The sequence below is a fragment of the Rhinichthys klamathensis genome, unplaced genomic scaffold (assembly GCF_029890125.1).
Source record: "Rhinichthys klamathensis goyatoka isolate OS25496 unplaced genomic scaffold, OSU_Roscu_1.1 h1tg000046l_1, whole genome shotgun sequence".
Classification (NCBI taxonomy): Eukaryota; Metazoa; Chordata; class Actinopteri; order Cypriniformes; family Leuciscidae; genus Rhinichthys; species Rhinichthys klamathensis.
Window position 1 is genome coordinate 3,375,659 of NW_026606593.1, and position 21,430 is coordinate 3,397,088.

The 21,430-nt window shown below is 41.4% G+C and overlaps 1 protein-coding gene across 1 annotated transcript in view; it reads right to left on the reverse strand.

Moving 5' to 3' along the window:
• The window catches only part of kif1c (kinesin family member 1C), a 67,211-nt gene that overhangs the window by 35,522 nt on the left and 10,259 nt on the right, over nucleotides 1–21,430 (reverse strand). Inside the window, exons 2-5 of the mRNA XM_056247408.1 lie at nucleotides 19,903–20,036; nucleotides 6,364–6,440; nucleotides 5,133–5,312; nucleotides 1,524–1,589 (exon numbers count right to left, since the gene is read on the reverse strand). Of these exons, the coding sequence (XP_056103383.1) occupies nucleotides 1,524–1,589; nucleotides 5,133–5,312; nucleotides 6,364–6,440; nucleotides 19,903–20,008 (429 nt within the window). The 5' untranslated portion in view covers nucleotides 20,009–20,036. The remainder of the gene's footprint in view (nucleotides 1–1,523; nucleotides 1,590–5,132; nucleotides 5,313–6,363; nucleotides 6,441–19,902; nucleotides 20,037–21,430) is intronic.

Here is a 21,430-nt window from a genome sequence, read left to right on the forward strand (position 1 = left end):
CAAATTAAGAAAACATCTTCATCAGTTTCACAACACACGTGTGCTCCAAATACTCACAACACCACCAAATACATAAACGCGCTGCAAATAACACAGAACACAACGGAAATGTTTCCAGGGGAACCAAATAAGTGATGAACCCGGCTGGGACGTGCCGGCATAGATATCCATAAATCTATGCGTGCTGGTGCTTACAGCTTAAATACTTTATTTATTTGTTTGTGCAAAACATACAGAGATTACATTTTTTATGGCATACAACTTGTATACAATGTACAAAATGTATTAACAATATGTTCAATGTCATCAGAATACAAATGAGAAAAGAACAATAAGCTGGAAACTAAAATAAATAAATAAAAAAGATAAAGAAGAAAAACATGAAGGAAAGATATTTATCTATACACCAGTTACACTGTACAAATGGTTTCATGTTATTACATTTTCATAAAGAAAAGTTTCGTAAGAAATGTTAGGTAATGTAGGGTCCAAAATTTTAAAGTTGAGACACAGATATATAACGCATATTTTAAAAGCTTTTTTTGTAAACTAAAAATAAAAATGTATTTGCATCCGTTATGTTAACAGCATCATATTTCTGTCGTAAGACCAGCTGATGGACACCGTGCTGCGTTGTCATGGGAACATCCCACGTTGTCTTTAGTTGCTCCCTTCATCAAGTGCGCTCCACACGGCTGCCTAACAGCACACTAGAGCCTTGCTCACTCCAAAAGGGCTCTGCAATCTGCCCTTCGAAGGGAGTATGGCATAGCGAAGCTCACGAGCAATAAGCACGTCTCAGCCGGGTCCGTCACTTATTTGGTTCCCCTGGAAACATTTCCGTTGTGGTCTGTGTTATTTGCAGCGCGTTTTCTGTATTTGGTTGTGTTGTGAACTTTTGCAGCGCGTTTCCTTATTTGGAGCACACGTGTGTTGTGAAACTGATGATGTTTTTTTTAATTTGCTGGTGTTTTTTTCTATTTGCACACGTGTTTTTCTATTTGCATGTGTTTTTTTCTATTTGCATGCGTTTTCTTCTATTTGCACACGTTTTTCTCTATTTGCATGTGTTTGCTTCAGTTGCAGCGCGTTGAGCTGTCTCGGCCACCGTAGATTTGCTTTGGCAGCAGAAAACTGCTTCTTCTCAACACGTCGACACAAACCAAAATCTTCCAGTCGCAGCTACAACTACAGTGTTTGAGGGGCAAAGTAGACGCTGTTCGCTTGCAGCCAATGAAGAGCATAGACTGGCATTATGCAAAATTGTTACAAACCTACGTAGGTTCATGCAGGAAGTAAGACTGGAAGTACTGACGACTCGTTTCAGGCAGTTCAGAATCAAGTCTCTTTTATTTGTCGTGCACTTTCATCTTAAAAACTTTGCAGACTGTTTACATTCACATACAGCTATTTTACACACTGCATGAAATGTATTATTCGAAAAAGCATAATGGGGCACTTTAACACTGCAGCACACAGTGGTTTAGACACACACACACACACACACACACACACATACATACCTCTACAGAGAAGGACAGGTCAGGGTCAGTGTTATTTGCTGTTTGTCTGAACAAATCCTCACACATCTAGGGGGAAAAATGCACAATGAGAGAGATGATGTGATCACTAAAAGTGCTCAATTCAACACAAGTACAGAATAAATGATTAATTACTTCAAGTAATTACAATTCTTTTAGCGTGTGAGAACCACTCACTACTATAAATGATAAATGGACCCAACTGTTTTTGTTCATTACAAATTGCAAGCATGCTTGAGCTTCTGTTTACCAAATTTGAGTGCTTTATGTACTGATCAATGTTTATATGTGATTATTATTACACGGCCCTGTGGAATACTTGATTCTGATTGGTCAATAGCGTCATTCAGTGGTAAGTTATTCCCAGATAACAACCGCTCAAAACAGAAACACATCCGGGTCACTGAAGTCAGCAGCGCTATACGCTTGCTAGGAACGTTTGGTAACGCTTCCTTTTACAGTCCTGTTTCCCATGTACAAACTATGTACTTACTATAGTAATTACAATTACTGGGTAATAACTAGGTACTAACCCTGAACCTACCCCTAACCCATGTACTTACCTTATATTAGCCAGTACTTTCTAGGTAAGTACACTGTAAGTACACATAAGTACTGTACTGTAAAAGGAAGCGTTACCGAACGTTTTTTCTTCATGAAAGTTTTGCATTTGGTGAGCTAATAAAATATTAAAACTCAGTCGAATCAATATTTTGTGTACAGTTATTTAATTATGCCATCCAGTATCGTGGACTCGCTCGCTCTCGTTTCATACAAACTCTGCTGCCATTTTGTGACTGTTGTTTTGTACACTGTTGGATTATGAGATACAAACAGGTGCGATTTTAAAACAGTTTAATCTGAAATTAATATATCGATTCCTCATAATTATTTATGTGGTGAAATGATGTGTAATAAGTGATATGAATGACTGTGTACCGTATCTCTTAAATATCCGTTTAGTTTGAACTTGCCGCGCTGCAACTGCTCTCTCCGCGGAAGCTTTGCGTTTAAAGACCTAATAAAATATTTCAACTAAGATCAATATTCGGTGTCTAATTATTTACTTATGTGGCAAGTAGCCGTGTAATACATCCAGCCGGTGGTTCTCTCAAAATAACCCCCTTCAGGCTGATCAAGACCCCTCGCTTCACGTCCTCCTCATCTTGTCGGGGGTTATTTTGAGAGAAACACCGTTCTTAACACTTAAATGTGTTCATTATATATAGTGATCATGTCTTTTCAGAAGACTTGGATTAAACATCTCGATTTATATGAATTTCTTTTGCAATGGGTTTATGAAGCATTAGATTTGTGGGTGAATTGACTTTAAAATGGAAGGACAGTGATTTCTCAGATTTCATTAAAAATATCTTCATTTGTGTTCCTAAAATGAACGGGTTTATCGGGTTTGGAATGACATTAGGGTGAGCAATTAATGACAGAATTTTCCTTTTTTGGGTGAACTAACACTTTACGTGATGATCATATAATCAATTACATTTGCACACAAGCCTTAAAGGTGAAGTATGTAGTTTCTGCCACACCAGTGGCACCCAGCGGAATTACACAAATAAAGCCACGCCTCCCTCAACTCAAACATCACTGATACAGCTTTTACAGGTGCTTGTGAAGGCATGTCTCAACAGGCAAAAGTAGGCTAACAAAAGGTCCAACATATTAGGAATACTTTTGGCTGTGTTGCTATGTGTCATGAGCACTAATATAGCAACTGAGTAGGCTATATATATATATATATATATATATATAAATTAGTGCTGTCAAACGATTAAAATATTTAATTAATCACATTAATCACATTAATGTCATAGTTAACTCGCGATTAATCGCATTAAATCGCACATTTTTATCTATTCTAAATGTCTCTTGATTTCTTTTTGTCCCATTATTTTTTCTCATTTTAATGCTCTTATCAACATGGAAAAGTGGATCGGCTTGCTTTGTGCAAATGTTTTTTATTGAAAACAACATTGGCATATACTGTGTTCAATTTCACACTAAAACATTCTTACTTGGAGCAAATAATCTCTCACACAATGTAACACTGTCCATCAATAAAAGGCTGAAAGAAATACTGACGAGGTCCTGATATTGACGAGGGTGTGGAGAATTCGCATCAGCTGTGTGTGTGTGTGTGTGTGTTTGGCCATCATCAAGTGGTATTTCAGACTGGACGTGCTGCGATGATGATAGCTCAGTTCACAACGAAAAAACACACAGATCACTTTGGTCTCGTCAATGGAACCATTTGGCAACTTTTTAAAAGTAAACGTTCCATTCAGAATCTTATTGGCATCCATTTCGGTGTCTCGCGCTCGTCATCCACTCAAAACTGGACGTTTTGAACGTTCCTATAACATTCAGAAATAACGTTTTTATAACTTAATGGGAACGTTATGAAAACGTTCTTATAACCTAAAATTGTTAGCTGCAGGAAGAGGAGAGATTCGCAATTGCACTGAACACGTTTTAAGTGCAGGCATATTCTCTGAGCGAGCCCAGAGAAAATTCTTACAAGAGCAGCGTGTATCTGAGAGCGCGCGACTCGAGCAGAGAGATTCGCGCTCAGCACATTATGCGCGCGAGCAGAGAGATTCGCGCTCGCGCATCCGGCTCGCAAGCCCAAACAAGTGTGTGCGGCGTGCCTGTTGTTTTGATTCCGGTCTAGCTAGATCCACTTGCGCTTTCAAAACGTCCATGCCGCGTCCTGTTGCAAAAGCATGTGAAAAAAACTACAAAGTTTGCTAGCCCCAAAAGACCATTAATCGCGCGATAAAAAAATTAACGCCGTTAAAATGGGTTTGCGTTAACGCCGTTAATAACGCGTTTAAATGACAGCCCTAATATAAATATTATATTATATAGGTAGGATTTGAAAAATGTCAACTCAAATCAATATGTCATGTCCACATAACTATTTACTTGGTGAGTAGTGGTGTTATTCACAAATACATGATTTTTAAAGTGGTCTTGACGTGCATTTTTTATTATTTTAGTATGTTTCTTGATGTCGATTTGTTTGGCAAGTATTTTTTTTTGTGTGTGCAAAATAATAATTTTCTAATCTGATACTGACCTTCTGTCAGAAACGTTTGGTTTTGGTGCAACATCTCCTTTAAGATGCTCACCGTCACTGGCTTATGTCGTTTTGGCTAAAAACTTAAAGTATTTTCTAGTACAAAGAATAGTACAGTATGTGAAAAGAGCAAAGAATATTTGATTCCTCATGCCAAGACATTTCTCAAGAGCCGTTCATTCCATTATATGCAAAAAAAAAATTAATTAGGACAAAAAAATAAAATACTGCACTTTTAATACAGCACTTTTAACACAGATCAATCGAATAGTTATTCAGACAACCCACCTACTGGTAGATTTAGAGAATATAGCTTTACTTATCTATAGACTACAATGTTTTTCAGTCATTTGGTTCGTTTTGCAATACATGGCTATACATTAAACATCAAATATATACTGACTGGCTGTGATTCCATAGCTTTGTGCATTTCCCTTGTGGATAAAATGACTTGTTGCAGGAAGCTTTCATTGATGCTATCTCCATACAAACACCTGTGGTATGATGCCTTGCTGCCCCGGATCTTGTTTTCCCATCATTGTGTACGACTTCCCTCCTCCAGTCTGTCCGTAAGCAAAGATACACACGTTATAGCCCTCGAAAGCATGAAGCAGCATCTCCTCGCCAATGTCCTGATACACCTTCTTCTGACATGCAAAGGATGGGTCTTCTTCCTGCAACACAGCACAAAGGGACAAAGTCAGGAGTTTTCTGTGATCAGATGAATGTCCAAGGAAGATGAGAGTGTTTAATAAAGGCCCAATTCACATACTTTTCAACAAACTAAAAGTGCATGTACATCAGTGGCTTTTTGTAATCGATATCTTGACTATGTAGAGCATTCACAGCTAAAATGTGCATGCATACAATGCAAGTACATACTTTTAAATATGCAGTAATACATTGGTTCATACTAACAAATCATAAAATTGCATCTTGAATTGATGTATTGCGTACATCAATAATAAATTATCATCTATTGCGTACTGTTTGCGATTGCATGCAAGTTTTTCAATCAAGTTTTTGAGGAAACCGTTTCGATATGAACTTTAAAGGGTATATATTATGCCCTTATATTTTGTTTTTGGGGTCTACTAGAATAGGTTCTTACTTAAATGTTAAAAAAAAAAAAAAAAAAACATAATTTTTCACATAACTGACATTGTGCAGCTCCTCTCTTCCCAGTCTGTCAGTAACACTGTTTAGTTCCAGTAAAGTTTCTTCTGAAAAGCAGAATGTGCTCTGATTGGTCGGCTGGACCAGTTGTGATTGGTCAACCACTCCAAGCGTGTTTGGGAAATGTCCCTCATTACCATAACTGCGAGTTTCTGACTAACTCTCAACCACCCCTTTATTTTGCATATGCCTTGGGCGAGAATTATTTAAATGAGGAATATTGTGATGTGTTCGTTCCCGGAAGAAAACTCAAGACTACAATGGAGGCGTTTCAGGGAGTTCAGAAACACTGACACTGATATAGAGAATAACTCTTTAGACTTGAGATTTGTAACTTTGCAGACCTTCAAGCACAAAACAACAACAATACACACTAAAGAAATTTGAATATGTAAAAAAGCATAATAGGACCCCTTTAAGACATCATAGACATTAACATATCACTTTCTGTTATAGTGTACATTTGTGTAAATAAATCACTATACAAATACATTTATTATTAATGACAGATTCATACAATAAAAAAAAAAAAAGAAGTTTCCAACTTACTGAGCTGTGTGACCAGTATGAATAATCAAACGTGAAGTTCTTGGGTGAATCCTTGGGTTGTTTGGGATTAGTAATACCTGTAAAACAAACACATAATTCAGCAGACTAATTTCGCACATAATACTGGCAGAAAAAACCCTGTATTTTCAGGTAAAAAGTAAATTATTATTTAGACAGAAATTCTGGTCTAATAATTATGACATGGCCAGAATTAAAAAGCTGAGAGTGTTTCTCATTGAAATAATTGAATGGGTACAAATAATGTTTGGTGTAGATAATAACCGAGGACCTGGCAACCCTGGCTTAAACTACAGGTGATTCATAGGGTCAAATAGAGCCTGCTTTAACATCCATATTTTTTAAACTGTTAAAGGGATACTTCACCTCTGGAAAGAAGAATGTGTATTTAAAATGGGTTATTTATGTAGAAGAAATGTGAAATTATTTTTGAATTTGGAGCTTTCTAGACTGAGAAAAGCCAGAAAATGTATTTTTGGCTTATGTGGATGAAAGACAACAACTCCCAGAATGCACTTGCTGCCTTAGGAGGCCACGCCTACCGGTAACAGAGCGCAGTAGTTAAACAACAAGTCTAGGCTACTAGTGAGTCTCCGTGATGAGTCTGCCCGAAAATGTGTATCGAGATCGCCCAGAATGTCCGGGATTCGGCTTTTGCGTTCTACAGTCGCCATTCATTATGTTTACTGTGAGGGCCGCGGGAGAACGACACGAATCATGTTTACTGTGGCGAGCAGGACGAGTGAGGGCCTCGGGAGAACGACACGAGTCATGTTTACTGTGGCGAGCAGGACGAGTGAGGGCCGCGGGAGAAAGACACGAGTCATGTTTACTGTGGGAGAAGGACGAGTAAGGGCCGCGGGAGAAAGACACGAGTCATGTTTACTGTGGCGAGCAGGACGAGTGAGGGCCGCGGGAGAACGACACGAGTCATGTTTACTGTGGCGAGCAGGACGAGTGAGGGCCGCGGGAGAACGACACGAGTCATGTTTACTGTGGCGAGCAGGACGAGTGAGGGCCGCGGGAGAAAGACACGAGTCATGTTTACTGTGGCGAGCAGGACGAGTGAGGGCCGCGGGAGAACGACACGAGTCATGTTTACTGTGGCGAGCAGGACGAGTGAGGGCCGCGGGAGAAAGACACGAGTCATGTTTACTGTGGCGAGCAGGACGAGTGAGGGCCGCGGGAGAACCACACGAGTCATGTTTACTGTGGCGAGCAGGACGAGTGAGGGCCGCGGGAGAAAGACACGAGTCATGTTTACTGTGGCGAGCAGGACGAGTGAGGGCCGCGGGAGAACGACACGAGTCATGTTTACTGTGACGAGCAGGACGAGTGAGGGCCGCGGGAGAAAGACACGAGTCATGTTTACTGTGGCGAGCAGGACGAGTGAGGGCCGCGGGAGAACGACACGAGTCATGTTTACTGTGACGAGCAGGACGAGTGAGGGCCGCGGGAGAAAGACACGAGTCATGTTTACTGTGGCGAGCAGGACGAGTGAGGGCCGCGGGAGAAAGACACGAGTCATGTTTACTGTGGCGAGCAGGACGAGTGAGGGCCGCGGGAGAAAGACACGAGTCATGTTTACTGTGGCGAGCAGGACGAGTGAGGGCCGCGGGAGAACGACACGAGTCATGTTTACTGTGACGAGCAGGACGAGTGAGGGCCGCGGGAGAACGACACGAGTCATGTTTACTGTGGCGAGCAGGACGAGTGAGGGCCGCGGGAGAACGACACGAGTCATGTTTACTGTGGCGAGCAGGACGAGTGAGGGCCGCGGGAGAAAGACACGAGTCATGTTTACTGTGGCGAGCAGGACGAGTGAGGGCCGCGGGAGAACGACACGAGTCATGTTTACTGTGGCGAGCAGGACGAGTGAGGGCCTCGGGAGAACGACACGAGTCATGTTTACTGTGGCGAGCAGGACGAGTGAGGGCCGAGGGAGAACGACACGAGTCATGTTTACTGTGGCGAGCAGGACGAGTGAGGGCCGCGGGAGAACGACGCGAGTCATGTTTACTGTGGCGAGCAGGACGAGTGAGGGCCGCGGGAGAACGACACGAATCATGTTTACTGTGGCGAGCAGGACGAGTGAGGGCCTCGGGAGAACGACACGAGTCATGTTTACTGTGGCGAGCAGGACGAGTGAGGGCCGCGGGAGAAAGACACGAGTCATGTTTACTGTGGGAGAAGGACGAGTAAGGGCCGCGGGAGAAAGACACGAGTCATGTTTACTGTGGCGAGCAGGACGAGTGAGGGCCGCGGGAGAACGACACGAGTCATGTTTACTGTGGCGAGCAGGACGAGTGAGGGCCGCGGGAGAACGACACGAGTCATGTTTACTGTGGCGAGCAGGACGAGTGAGGGCCGCGGGAGAAAGACACGAGTCATGTTTACTGTGGCGAGCAGGACGAGTGAGGGCCGCGGGAGAACGACACGAGTCATGTTTACTGTGGCGAGCAGGACGAGTGAGGGCCGCGGGAGAAAGACACGAGTCATGTTTACTGTGGCGAGCAGGACGAGTGAGGGCCGCGGGAGAACCACACGAGTCATGTTTACTGTGGCGAGCAGGACGAGTGAGGGCCGCGGGAGAAAGACACGAGTCATGTTTACTGTGGCGAGCAGGACGAGTGAGGGCCGCGGGAGAACGACACGAGTCATGTTTACTGTGACGAGCAGGACGAGTGAGGGCCGCGGGAGAAAGACACGAGTCATGTTTACTGTGGCGAGCAGGACGAGTGAGGGCCGCGGGAGAACGACACGAGTCATGTTTACTGTGACGAGCAGGACGAGTGAGGGCCGCGGGAGAAAGACACGAGTCATGTTTACTGTGGCGAGCAGGACGAGTGAGGGCCGCGGGAGAAAGACACGAGTCATGTTTACTGTGGCGAGCAGGACGAGTGAGGGCCGCGGGAGAAAGACACGAGTCATGTTTACTGTGGCGAGCAGGACGAGTGAGGGCCGCGGGAGAACGACACGAGTCATGTTTACTGTGACGAGCAGGACGAGTGAGGGCCGCGGGAGAACGACACGAGTCATGTTTACTGTGGCGAGCAGGACGAGTGAGGGCCGCGGGAGAACGACACGAGTCATGTTTACTGTGGCGAGCAGGACGAGTGAGGGCCGCGGGAGAAAGACACGAGTCATGTTTACTGTGGCGAGCAGGACGAGTGAGGGCCGCGGGAGAACGACACGAGTCATGTTTACTGTGGCGAGCAGGACGAGTGAGGGCCTCGGGAGAACGACACGAGTCATGTTTACTGTGGCGAGCAGGACGAGTGAGGGCCGAGGGAGAACGACACGAGTCATGTTTACTGTGACGAGCAGGACGAGTGAGGGCCGCGGGAGAACGACACGAGTCATGTTTACTGTGGCGAGCAGGACGAGTGAGGGCCGCGGGAGAACGACGCGAGTCATGTTTACTGTGGCGAGCAGGACGAGTGAGGGCCGAGGGAGAACGACACGAGTCATGTTTACTGTGACGAGCAGGACGAGTGAGGGCCTCGGGAGAACGACACGAGTCATGTTTACTGTGACGAGCAGGACGAGTGAGGGCCGCGGGAGAACGACACGAGTCATGTTTACTGTGGCGAGCAGGACGAGTGAGGGCCTCGGGAGAACGACACGAGTCATGTTTACTGTGGCGAGCAGGACGAGTGAGGGCCGCGGGAGAAAGACACGAGTCATGTTTACTGTGGCGAGCAGGACGAGTGAGGGCCGCGGGAGAACGACACGAGTCATGTTTACTGTGGGAGCAGGACGAGTGAGGGCCGCGGGAGAACGACACGAGTCATGTTTACTGTGGCGAGCAGGACGAGTGAGGGCCGCGGGAGAACGACACGAGTCATGTTTACTGTGGCGAGCAGGACGAGTGAGGGCCTCGGGAGAACGACACGAGTCATGTTTACTGTGGCGAGCAGGACGAGTGAGGGCCGCGGGAGAAAGACACGAGTCATGTTTACTGTGGCGAGCAGGACGAGTGAGGGCCGCGGGAGAACGACACGAGTCATGTTTACTGTGGCGAGCAGGACGAGTGAGGGCCGCGGGAGAAAGACACGAGTCATGTTTACTGTGGCGAGCAGGACGAGTGAGGGCCGCGGGAGAAAGACACGAGTCATGTTTACTGTGACGAGCAGGACGAGTGAGGGCCGCGGGAGAACGACACGAGTCATGTTTACTGTGGCGAGCAGGACGAGTGAGGGCCGAGGGAGACCGACACGAGTCATGTTTACTGTGACGAGCAGGACGAGTGAGGGCCGCGGGAGAACGACACGAGTCATGTTTACTGTGGCGAGCAGGACGAGTGAGGGCCTCGGGAGAACGACACGAGTCATGTTTACTGTGGCGAGCAGGACGAGTGAGGGCCGCGGGAGAAAGACACGAGTCATGTTTACTGTGGCGAGCAGGACGAGTGAGGGCCGCGGGAGAACGACACGAGTCATGTTTACTGTGGCGAGCAGGACGAGTGAGGGCCTCGGGAGAACGACACGAGTCATGTTTACTGTGGCGAGCAGGACGAGTGAGGGCCGCGGGAGAAAGACACGAGTCATGTTTACTGTGGCGAGCAGGACGAGTGAGGGCCGCGGGAGAACGACACGAGTCATGTTTACTGTGGCGAGCAGGACGAGTGAGGGCCTCGGGAGAACAACACTAGTCATGTTTACTGTGGCGAGCAGGACGAGTGAGGGCCGCGGGAGAACGACACGAGTCATGTTTACTGTGGCGAGCAGGACGAGTGAGGGCCGCGGGAGAACGACACGAGTCATGTTTACTGTGGGAGCAGGACGAGTGAGGGCCGCGGGAGAACGACACGAGTCATGTTTACTGTGGCGAGCAGGACGAGTGAGGGCCGCGGGAGAACGACACGAGTCATGTTTACTGTGGCGAGCAGGACGAGTGAGGGCCGCGGGAGAACGACACGAGTCATGTTTACTGTGGCGAGCAGGACGAGTGAGGGCCTCGGGAGAACGACACGAGTCATGTTTACTGTGGCGAGCAGGACGAGTGAGGGCCGCGGGAGTATCTCGTATCTCTCATGGAGGAGCGGGAATTTTCTTAGCAATGTTAAAACGCACATCAACCGATCACTTGTTTAGCGTTCATGTAAACACTACATTCAGATTCACCAATCGGAATGAATTCAGTTAGATTGAAACAAAAGGTGTGCATGTAAACAACGAATGGTGACTGCAGAAAGCAAAAGCTGAATCCCGGACATCGACGGCCGGACATGTCAGGGAAAAAGAGGATGGTAACCCCTACTACTCAGCTTTCTCCACAGAACAAGAGCCTGCTCTTGTATGTGTACATTCTGTGAGTGAGATCCCAGCCTCTATGGTCGGGTTGAGAACATGCGGGACAGCCCCTACTACTGACTGTAGTCTTTAGCCTCTGGCCAAAAAATCCTCTGATGACGCAAAATGACGATTTTTGCGTCATCTGAGGATTTTTTCCAGACAAAAAATACATAAATCTCTCGTCTCAGGGGGATATGAGGGTGGAAAGCATGGTAATTCGAAAATACTACAGGTTTTGCTAATGCTAAATACAAAGCTTAATGCTAAATCCTGAAGTATCCCTTTAATGCATTGCTGTAATGTAAACTTGTAAACAAAATGTTTTGCTTTAATGGTCGATATATGGCAGATACCGGTACATCAGTGCATCCCTATTAAATACACAGGGATTCCTGAACACATACTAGTTGAATAATTGTTCAGATAACCCACAGACTAGTTGATGTATAAAATTAGAAGTTTTTCAAACCCTGCATGCTACCAGGGATACAGGTGTCATAGCGGTTACTATATTACATACTATAATTTAGCATGTCTGGAATGCTGTATTGACCAATCAACATCCAAGAACTGTGTTATATTTACATTTATTAGTAAGCAGTCCTTGCTTCTTAAAAGTTGAATTGAATGGGAGTATCAAGGAGCAATGGGGGCTTTTCTTAGGACTACTATTACCAAGTCATGTCAACACACAGTCCTGTCCATCCATCATGAGCTTAGAAAGATCCCAGCTCTGCAAACACTGCAGGGACACAGTGCTTCCCCTCCACACACATTTCTTTCAGTAGCTTTAGAATGACCTTTGACACTATATCCCTACTAGGCCCTGAACACAATGAAAACTCAGTGAAAACTGAAAATCCCCTCTCTACATCTCCCCTCTGCATACAAAACATCTCAAACAGACCTCAAAAGTACACTTAAACTACACTTAAATGCAAGAATGTCACCGATAATACGTCAAATTAAGTGGCATCAATTTAATGGGCACACTTCTATAGTGATGAACAGGAGACTACAGCAAACACAGCGTTTCTGCAGGTTTTATGAGGGTAAATTTAAGACTTTCAAAGACAATTTTAAGGCTAATTAAAGAAGATTTAGGGTATCTTAAGGGTTGAATACCTATGCTCCCAACCACAACAAGTGATGTTCTTCCTCAGTATTTTTATTTTGTTTTCCAGTCCAAACGACTAAAGATTCTCCAAACATTAACATAAGCAAAAATGTCATGAGATACGAAGTTATGTTCGGTCAATGGGCTCATAAAAACATCAACAATTCAAAATAAAAATGTCATACCTAATTAACAGATATTTGTTCTTTTTTAATATATATTTTTTTAATTTCTCAGAAACCAAGACTTCTTATCGACATTTTGCATCTCAAATAAATGTAACTCGATTTAAGAATGTTTATATATTTATATAAGAAAACAAGACAAAAATACTGAGGAAGATATTAATTTTTACAGTGCATTTAATGTCATGACTTTTTAAATTTAAGTTTTTCTACTCCGATTTAAGACCTTTTTAAGGCCTTCATTAAAAAAAAATGTTTTTATGTATATCTAAATACACTTCCCGGTCAAAAAATGCAGTTTGGATTTAAATAGGCAAAAGAGTCAATGACTGGATCATTATTGCAGTGATTGACTCTTGACATTGTCATCCTGGAATATGGCCATGATGTGTTTCCAATGGTTGTTAAAGAGATGAAAAGCTACACAGTCCATCATATAGGATTAGAAGAACTGTTGCCAAACAGGCTAGAAACATAATAATCACTGCAATCATGATCCAGTCATTGACTCTTGAGCATTTGCCTATTTAAAACCAAACAGAGACTTATTTTTTTGTGGGGCTGGGCAGTGTATACACACAAACTTCATCACAGTCGGTCACAGTAAAAATGGTCCTTTGTTGTACATGTACTTTGCTTTGCCCCTTCCAAACTTTATTGAAGTTTAGAAACTTATTCAAGGTTTTTATGTGTGTGTAATTGGCAGCAAGAAGAACCGTCTCTAGCACACAAATGTGCCATTGAGACGTTAAAAATTAACATCATAGTCGATTCTGTAGTTCTTAAGAATCGATTCAGAACCGCATTGCATCAAAGCATAACCTCATTCTCCCGCCACTATTTTAATGGGCATCGCATGTTCTGGTTAGATGCTATTTTAGTAAGGACATGACGCTAAAAACAAATCAGTTTCGCCTTCTCTAAAATTCAGTTTGATAAGGTAAAAGTGAAACTCGAGTGAGTAGGGTCATATAACACGCTAGAAACATAATAATCACTGCAATAATGATCCAATCATTGACTCTTAAGCATTTGCCTATTTAAATCCAAACAGAGACGTATGTGTGTAACACAACATACATTCTGGTTAGCTGTTATTTTGCTGATATAGTTAATTTAGTAATGGCATTATGCGGAAAACAAACCAGATCTAGATCAGTTTTGCCCTCTCTAAAATTCAGTTTGATGTAGTTAATTTTAGCGTAAAAGCTAAACTCCAGTGAGTAGGGTCATTAAAAGGAAGCCAAAGGGTGGAGAAGGCCCCAGCATAATAAAACACTGCTGGGTAACAATGGAGCACTGCTGCCTTGAGCTCACACAGCTCAGTGTTTGTGTTGGAGGGGGGTCAAACCAAACAGACTGCCAGCCCGGCAGATTCTTTAGATAGAGAGTGAGAGAAAGAGAGAGAGAGGAGTAAGGCAAATGCAGTGGAAGAGAGAGTGATGTGGAAACGCTGTATACAGGGAGACGGGAATGTGAGGTCTGGCAGCCGGGACTGTGTGTGAACGGCAGGATTTTTCACAGCGCTTTAGGACTGTGGTTTGGAGGCGTGTTTCCAAACTCTCAGAAATTCCCCCTCTTTCAACATGTGGGTGGAGACACAAGTATTTTTGGATATCACCATGGAAAAGTTCATGGAGAGTTACTTGGAAAAGTGTGGAGCAAGGTTTTTCAGCAGGTCTCGAAATGAACTTTTTTTTTACTTGGTAGCTCTGGTTCTCTCAACTTAAAAAAAGTTGGGGCACCGGGAAACATTTAGGAGCACCAACCTAAACATAAAAAAACCCTGCTGAAAATACTAAGCTCTTTAAGAGATGAAAACATGATGAAATTAAGAATTACATGATCAAATATTAATTTTATCATGTTTAATAAATAAAAGATTTAGTAAACAAGTATGGAACAACAAAAAAATATTAAATATCTAAAATGGAATAACAAAGTCTAAATTACCTTTTTAAATGTCTTAAATTTGGGGATGGAAAAACAGGGATTGCTGCACAGCTAATGTGATCATTAACTAAAAGGTTATTAAATGAATATAAGCACTGCATGTTTCAAAGTAGAAGCATGCGCTGTTGCACATTCTACAGGCTCGCAGTTTCAGAGCAGTTTGCAATCAATGGATACCACGCATTTATGCCAAACGACTGTATATGATTAGCTGTTGATGAATTATATGACAATGTTCACTTTATGGTGTGTTTATATTGTAATATGTTGTAGATTGTTGTAAGAGGGCATTATATTTTTGAAAATTCTCGTTGCGTTTATGCCATGTTGTAATTACCGTAATTACGAGATTTCAACTTGTAAAAAGCGCCCACGTCCTCGTAGAGCTCGTACTTGTAAGCTGAGAATTTTCTGAGCGCTCATACTTGTACCACCTGACTGCTGCAGATTCATGAATGCGTTGATAGTGTTGCCACAAGAGTAGAACCGAATGTCACGTGCTGTCATTTTGAAATTTTATCTCCCTCATCTTTTTTAATGAGCAGCTGGCAATACTAAAGCATTGACATTTCAAAATAAGTGTCTGTGTAGTTGGTTTATTTCGGGATTGTTAATAATTAAAAGTCCCACATTATGCATAAATCTATATTTTTTCTCCCTGGTTAATTATTGGTATTTTGGTTACATAAACTATTTAATTCAACCTAAGTTCTTGTAGATTATATACATACATACGAATATATTATATATAACATTGCTGATATTATTATTATTAGAAAACTGATTGGTATAACCGTATTGATGCCAATTTTCTTCCCACAGATACCAAGAGCCTGCTCTCGCTCCTGCTGCCAACATTTAATAAGTGTTTTTGAGTATTTTATGAATGTATAAAACACTAGGTACAATATTTCTGCTTCAAACTGTATTTATGATGTAAATATTTACAGGCCTGCTTTAAATTGAATTACTGCCAAAGAATTTATACAAGGAGCAAATTTTAATACACTTTAATAAACTTTGTGTGCAATTGAACATGTAAATAAAATAAAATAAAAAAACGTTGAAAATTTGTTCCTGTGATGCAAAACTGGAGCATCATTACTACAGTCTTCAGTGTTATAAATGTCTTTACTGTAACCTTTGATCAACTTAATGCATTCTTGCTGATTAAAAGTATTGATTTACAGATATTTTAAATTGTAATAATATTTCACAATATTACTGGGTTGTTTTTGTGTATTTTTTAATAAAATAAAAGCAGCCTTGCTAAGCATAAGAGACTTTTTAAAAAACATAAAAAAATCTTCCTGAACCCAAACTTTTGAACAGCAGTGTATACATAATTTATTAAAACTTCATCATTTATGTAAATATTTACATGTATTTAAATGTGCTACTTGGGAAAAAAGTAAGCGTGAAGCTCTATGGACGTGATAGGTAATAAGAATTCTAACAATGTATGAATTCTGTGGAAATGTGCTGATCATATAGCGAGGGGGGGGGGGATGTTTGAAAACTAACAGGCTGATCTATGTTTACCTATGAGTTACCAAAAAAACCATAACTCTGACTCAACCACCTCCATGAACTACAGTGGATCAAATGTTTGGAATTTATGCGTTCACATGAAAAGAATGTTGTTGTTGTTGTTGTTGTTTTTGAAGACCAAGACAAGGCAGTGTTCAAGTTCTTACTGTATCCAAGCTAGTCAAGTCAAGTCACATTTACTTATATAGCGCTTTTTACAACACAGATTGTTTCAAAGCAGCTTTACAGAGATAGCAGGAAAATAATGCAACAAAGTTTGTTTCCAGAAGAAAATGGCGTCACAGTCCAGCTTAAGTAGGTTCAGTGATGTTTCATTTTGTTGTAAAAAAGTTAGTAGTTTAGTTAATTTATATATATATAGCCGCTCTGGAGAAAACCGTGATGTCATTGTCCAGCTCAGTTCAGTTTTCATATAATGGTGTCTAGAGCCCGACCGATATATCGGCAGGCCGATATTATCAGCCGATATTAGGCATTTTCCTAACTATCGGTATCGGCATTTATAATGGCATTTATAATTTAAAAAATGCGGGTGCGTGATTCATGTAAGGGCGGCGATGCCAATAAAGCACATATAATCTGTCACAAAGAACTGACAAAAGTAATGATTGTGAATACATAAAATATATTTAATTGTTTATTAATAACGAGTCTTTTCAGTCAGTGTCGCTGCAAAGTTGACAACGCTGACTCGCGATCTTCAGTGAACACGCCAGAGAGAAATGCACATTTCATACGGATTACAGAAGAGAGCAGTCTGTCTTTCGCTTTGAATTGTTCTGTTTAAAAGTAGACATTTCAATTTAGATATATGTCTTAGAGCAGGGGTCTCCAACCTTTTTTCATTTGAGAGCTACTTTTTAAAAATGAAAGTGGCCGAGAGCTACTCATGTAATACAATACTTAAATCTCTGAGATAATGTCTCATAACTCGCATATTAACAACTATCTAAACTGTTTTAGACCTAAAAGGGTTTTTGTATGCCTATGTCACCCTTAAATGTCAGAGATCAGAATCAGAGATTATTTTTTTATAGAAAATTGTACTTTGCATATTATATTGTAAAAACACATAATTATAGTTGATTTTATAGTTCATCATGACTAAATATGAAATGGCATGATAATTTAATTTCATTAGTGACCAAAATGATCACGGTAATCACAGAATCCTGTTCAAAAAGTACTAATACTACACAATGAAATCAATTCACTAAGTTGTATGTCGAAAACCAGCAAATAACAAATAAATCAGCATCAATATGCACTTTTTGTTTACATAAACATTAAAATAATAACATTAAAAATTATGGCTAGATTTTAAAGGAGTGTCTTGCAACATGTTATCTAGCCTACTGTACAAGTATGTACAAGTTCAAATAAAGTTTTGACAAAAAATGTTTTATAAAAATATAAACCTCACATAGTATTTCAGCCTTTAAATCGTTTTTATAAAAAGAATGAGCCAAAAAAGATAAATTACTGACTTTTACAATGCACATTAGCTTATCTTTTATTATTAAGAGTAAAATTCGATCTGATTTTCCCGTGGCGTCTGTCGTCTGTCGTTGTCATGCACTGCGCTCTCCACAATGACAAAGAAGTTTTAGTAGCTAATAGATTTCCACCACCGAAAAACACTTGCTGTAGCTCTACTACAAGATTTATTTACGGAGAAGAGAAAAACACCCGTAGTGTTTGGGTGCACCCCCATCCTTCATGTTGACTGAGCTTTCAATGTTGTTATGGAAAGGGTGAAGCTGATTGGTTGACCTGCGGTACGTTTGCGGCATACTGAATAGTTGCATTTTTTCCATCTCGCTGCACCTGGAAAAAAATAGCGCGTCGCTTTAATTATGAGCGCGCTTGCCTCGCACCTACATTTGAAATAACGAACTTGAGCACGCAAAAGACTCGATATGTGAACGGCTCCTTGACGAGCAACCTCCAATCAGGCCACGAGCTAACGTTACTGGTAGCTCGCGAGCAACGTTTGAACCCCTGAACTAGAGTAAGTCAGAGTTCACCTAAACTTATCTAAACTCATGTATAATGAACAGAAGATATTGTCATTTTTAAATATAAATATATAAATATATGCTATATAAATGCAACAGGTGTGATTGAAAAAGAATATCAACAGAATACAATTACATTTCAGACGCAGCTCACTAGTGAGTTGTGCTATTTTTAGACCAGGCCTGCGGGCGACTCATGTGGTCCCTGGGGGCGACCTGGTGCCCGCGGGCACCGTGTTGGTGACCCCTGTCTTAGAGTCAGGTCTATACGCTGAGTTTTCGGTTCAATTATGAGACGATTTGCCGTTCACGCGCCGGCGCCTCCGTGTCGAGATTATCTATTGTCTGCTATATTTACTTCTTATTTATTAAATCCAGGCAATTGGTTGATGAAACATTTATTAAAATTAAGATACAATTAATACAAAACGAAATTCGCTTTAATGAACGGCTTTGTGCTTTCTGTTTATGGTGAAAGTTTTAAAGCACGTTAGTGCCGCTTTCAAAGCTTGTCACATCCGTAACATTGTTTTTTTCCTCATAAATGCGAACACGAAAAATAAAATAAAATGAATATTTTATGTTCTGTTGAGAGCCAACCCTTCTTCATCCAGTTGGTAGTAGCATATTACTTTTGATTTGCGCATGTAATTCACAGAATTGATTTCTCTGCTACCAGCCTCTGTCGCGTATTGTGTGAGCTTGTGATGGGGAAAGCGCGCAGCTGAGAAGTCCTGATTAACGAGTCTTTGTCTGCTATATAAACAAAAAAGGAAAAATCAGCCATTGTCTGCTATATTTACTTATTTATTAAATCCAGGCAATTGGTTGATGAAACATTGATTAAAATGTTGCGCGAGCGACAAATCTCCGACAGTAAACTGATGCCACATTCTGCTTTGCAACAGGGCGCTTTTACGCGTCTCAGGTAAACAGCTGGTGCGACGCAAGCAACAACGGCCGTGTCCGGTTTAGTTAGACACAGTGTTAAAGCTCATTATGCCGCTACGTTACACAAGCAATAATTTATACAATTATAACACTATGTTTCACGTTTAGTACATTTTGCTTACTACTTATTTAAAAATAATATAAAAGTACTGTAGGCCTACATATGTAATTAAAACGTTTTCATTATGATATAATTAATTTATTTTTAGTAAAAAGATCTGAGTTCTTCCTCCAAAAGTTCGGCCCCCAAAAATCCATATCGGTCTGGCTCTAATGGTGTCAATGCAGGCAGATCAAAAATATTGTTGAATATTAAATTAAATGTTAATGTCCCCAACTAAGCAAGCCAAAAGCCAATGGCAACAAAGGTGGAAAAGGCGACAGTGTACAAAAGCACAATGTAGACAGAACCCCCCCCCCATCAGTGTGTGTGTTTGTGCTGCACTCACAGGTGCTCTTGTCCTGCATCTGGATCACACACTTGGCTCCTCGGTTTGTCTCTCGGCTGTTGAAAGGCCGCACGCGCACCGCCACCTTCACCGAGGACGACGCCATGACAACCAGCAGCCAAACCCCTCAGCACCTGGAAGACAACAAGCGAAACAACGTTCAGCATTCACAAAATCATTACAATTATATTCATGCACCACTTTTTAAAGGCTGAGAAATAGCATACTCTATTCTTCATCAGGCTAATCCATTTCTCAGAATGTAAAACTTAAGAAGGTACTAGGAATGAATACAGAAATGGTAGTTGATACAATAAACATATTTGACCGAGGGGACAAAGTTTAGCTGGTTGTCTTGATATTAGACCATGCTGGTTAGATGCCGTTATACGGTGGCAAAAAGCATTTAATTTTTTAACCTAAAGGCTGGGTTTAGCCTGTTGGGTCATTTTATTGGGTTATATTTAACATTTTTACCCAGGTGCTGGGTAGTTTTTCTGTAACTTAGCTGCTGGGTAATTTTTACTGACAATACAAATGATGAAACCCCTCACACACCTACTCAGCAAACGCTGGGTCAATGTAACCCAATGTTGGGTGTTGGGTCTGTGTCAAACCAGTTAAAACTGGATACATTTGTCACACAAAGGGCATAACAATGTAAACAGTTTCACATTTATACCTATGTTGTTCAGTGTGGCAGAACTGTTTTCATTCATTAAAACAAACTATTAAAAATGTTTTTTTTTATTGAAATAAAGCTGAAATAAAATAAAAATATATTAGATTAAAAAACTTACAGAAATGTACAGCTTCTAAAAATAGAACTTAGAAAATAACTAAAATGAAATAAAATAAGTATGAATAACTCAAAGTAAATAAAGCAATATTAAATATATAAGTGTATATAAACAAACAAACACACACAAAAACTAAAATAACACTCCACTATATGTTGTTCATGCATATTAGATCACCTGATCATGATTATTTGATCTGATCTGCCAGTGTTAGTGGATTGTAAAGTTTATATTAATTGTGAGAAGTTAAAAGCACTGTCTATTTGTATCATGATCACCACCACATTACATGGAAACCATTGTGCGTTCATTATTTATCTGCGCTCCATGTCATCACTCGTTTCAAGCTGGTGTACAACAAGGTGTCTTCAGCATCAGGGTGAGAGTCTGGCCGGCAGCCAATGAGCCGTGTTCACTTGTCAGCTCAAGAGAACACACACACACGGAATGACCTCAGGGCGTTACTACCACTTTAACTACAACAAAAACATGAAACACCCACGGTTACTATCAAAGATGATAATTACTGCTGTGCGGCATTACAAGATACAAAAAAACACGTATGAAACCAGCAAACAACAGAGGAAACCAATGCTTATTCTGCCAATTCCACCACACAAAGACCATTCATACATTATTGTATGAATAATGTACATACAAACATACATCTACTGTTACTGTACGATCATATCACAACACAGTCAACACACTGCGACCCAGTGAAAATG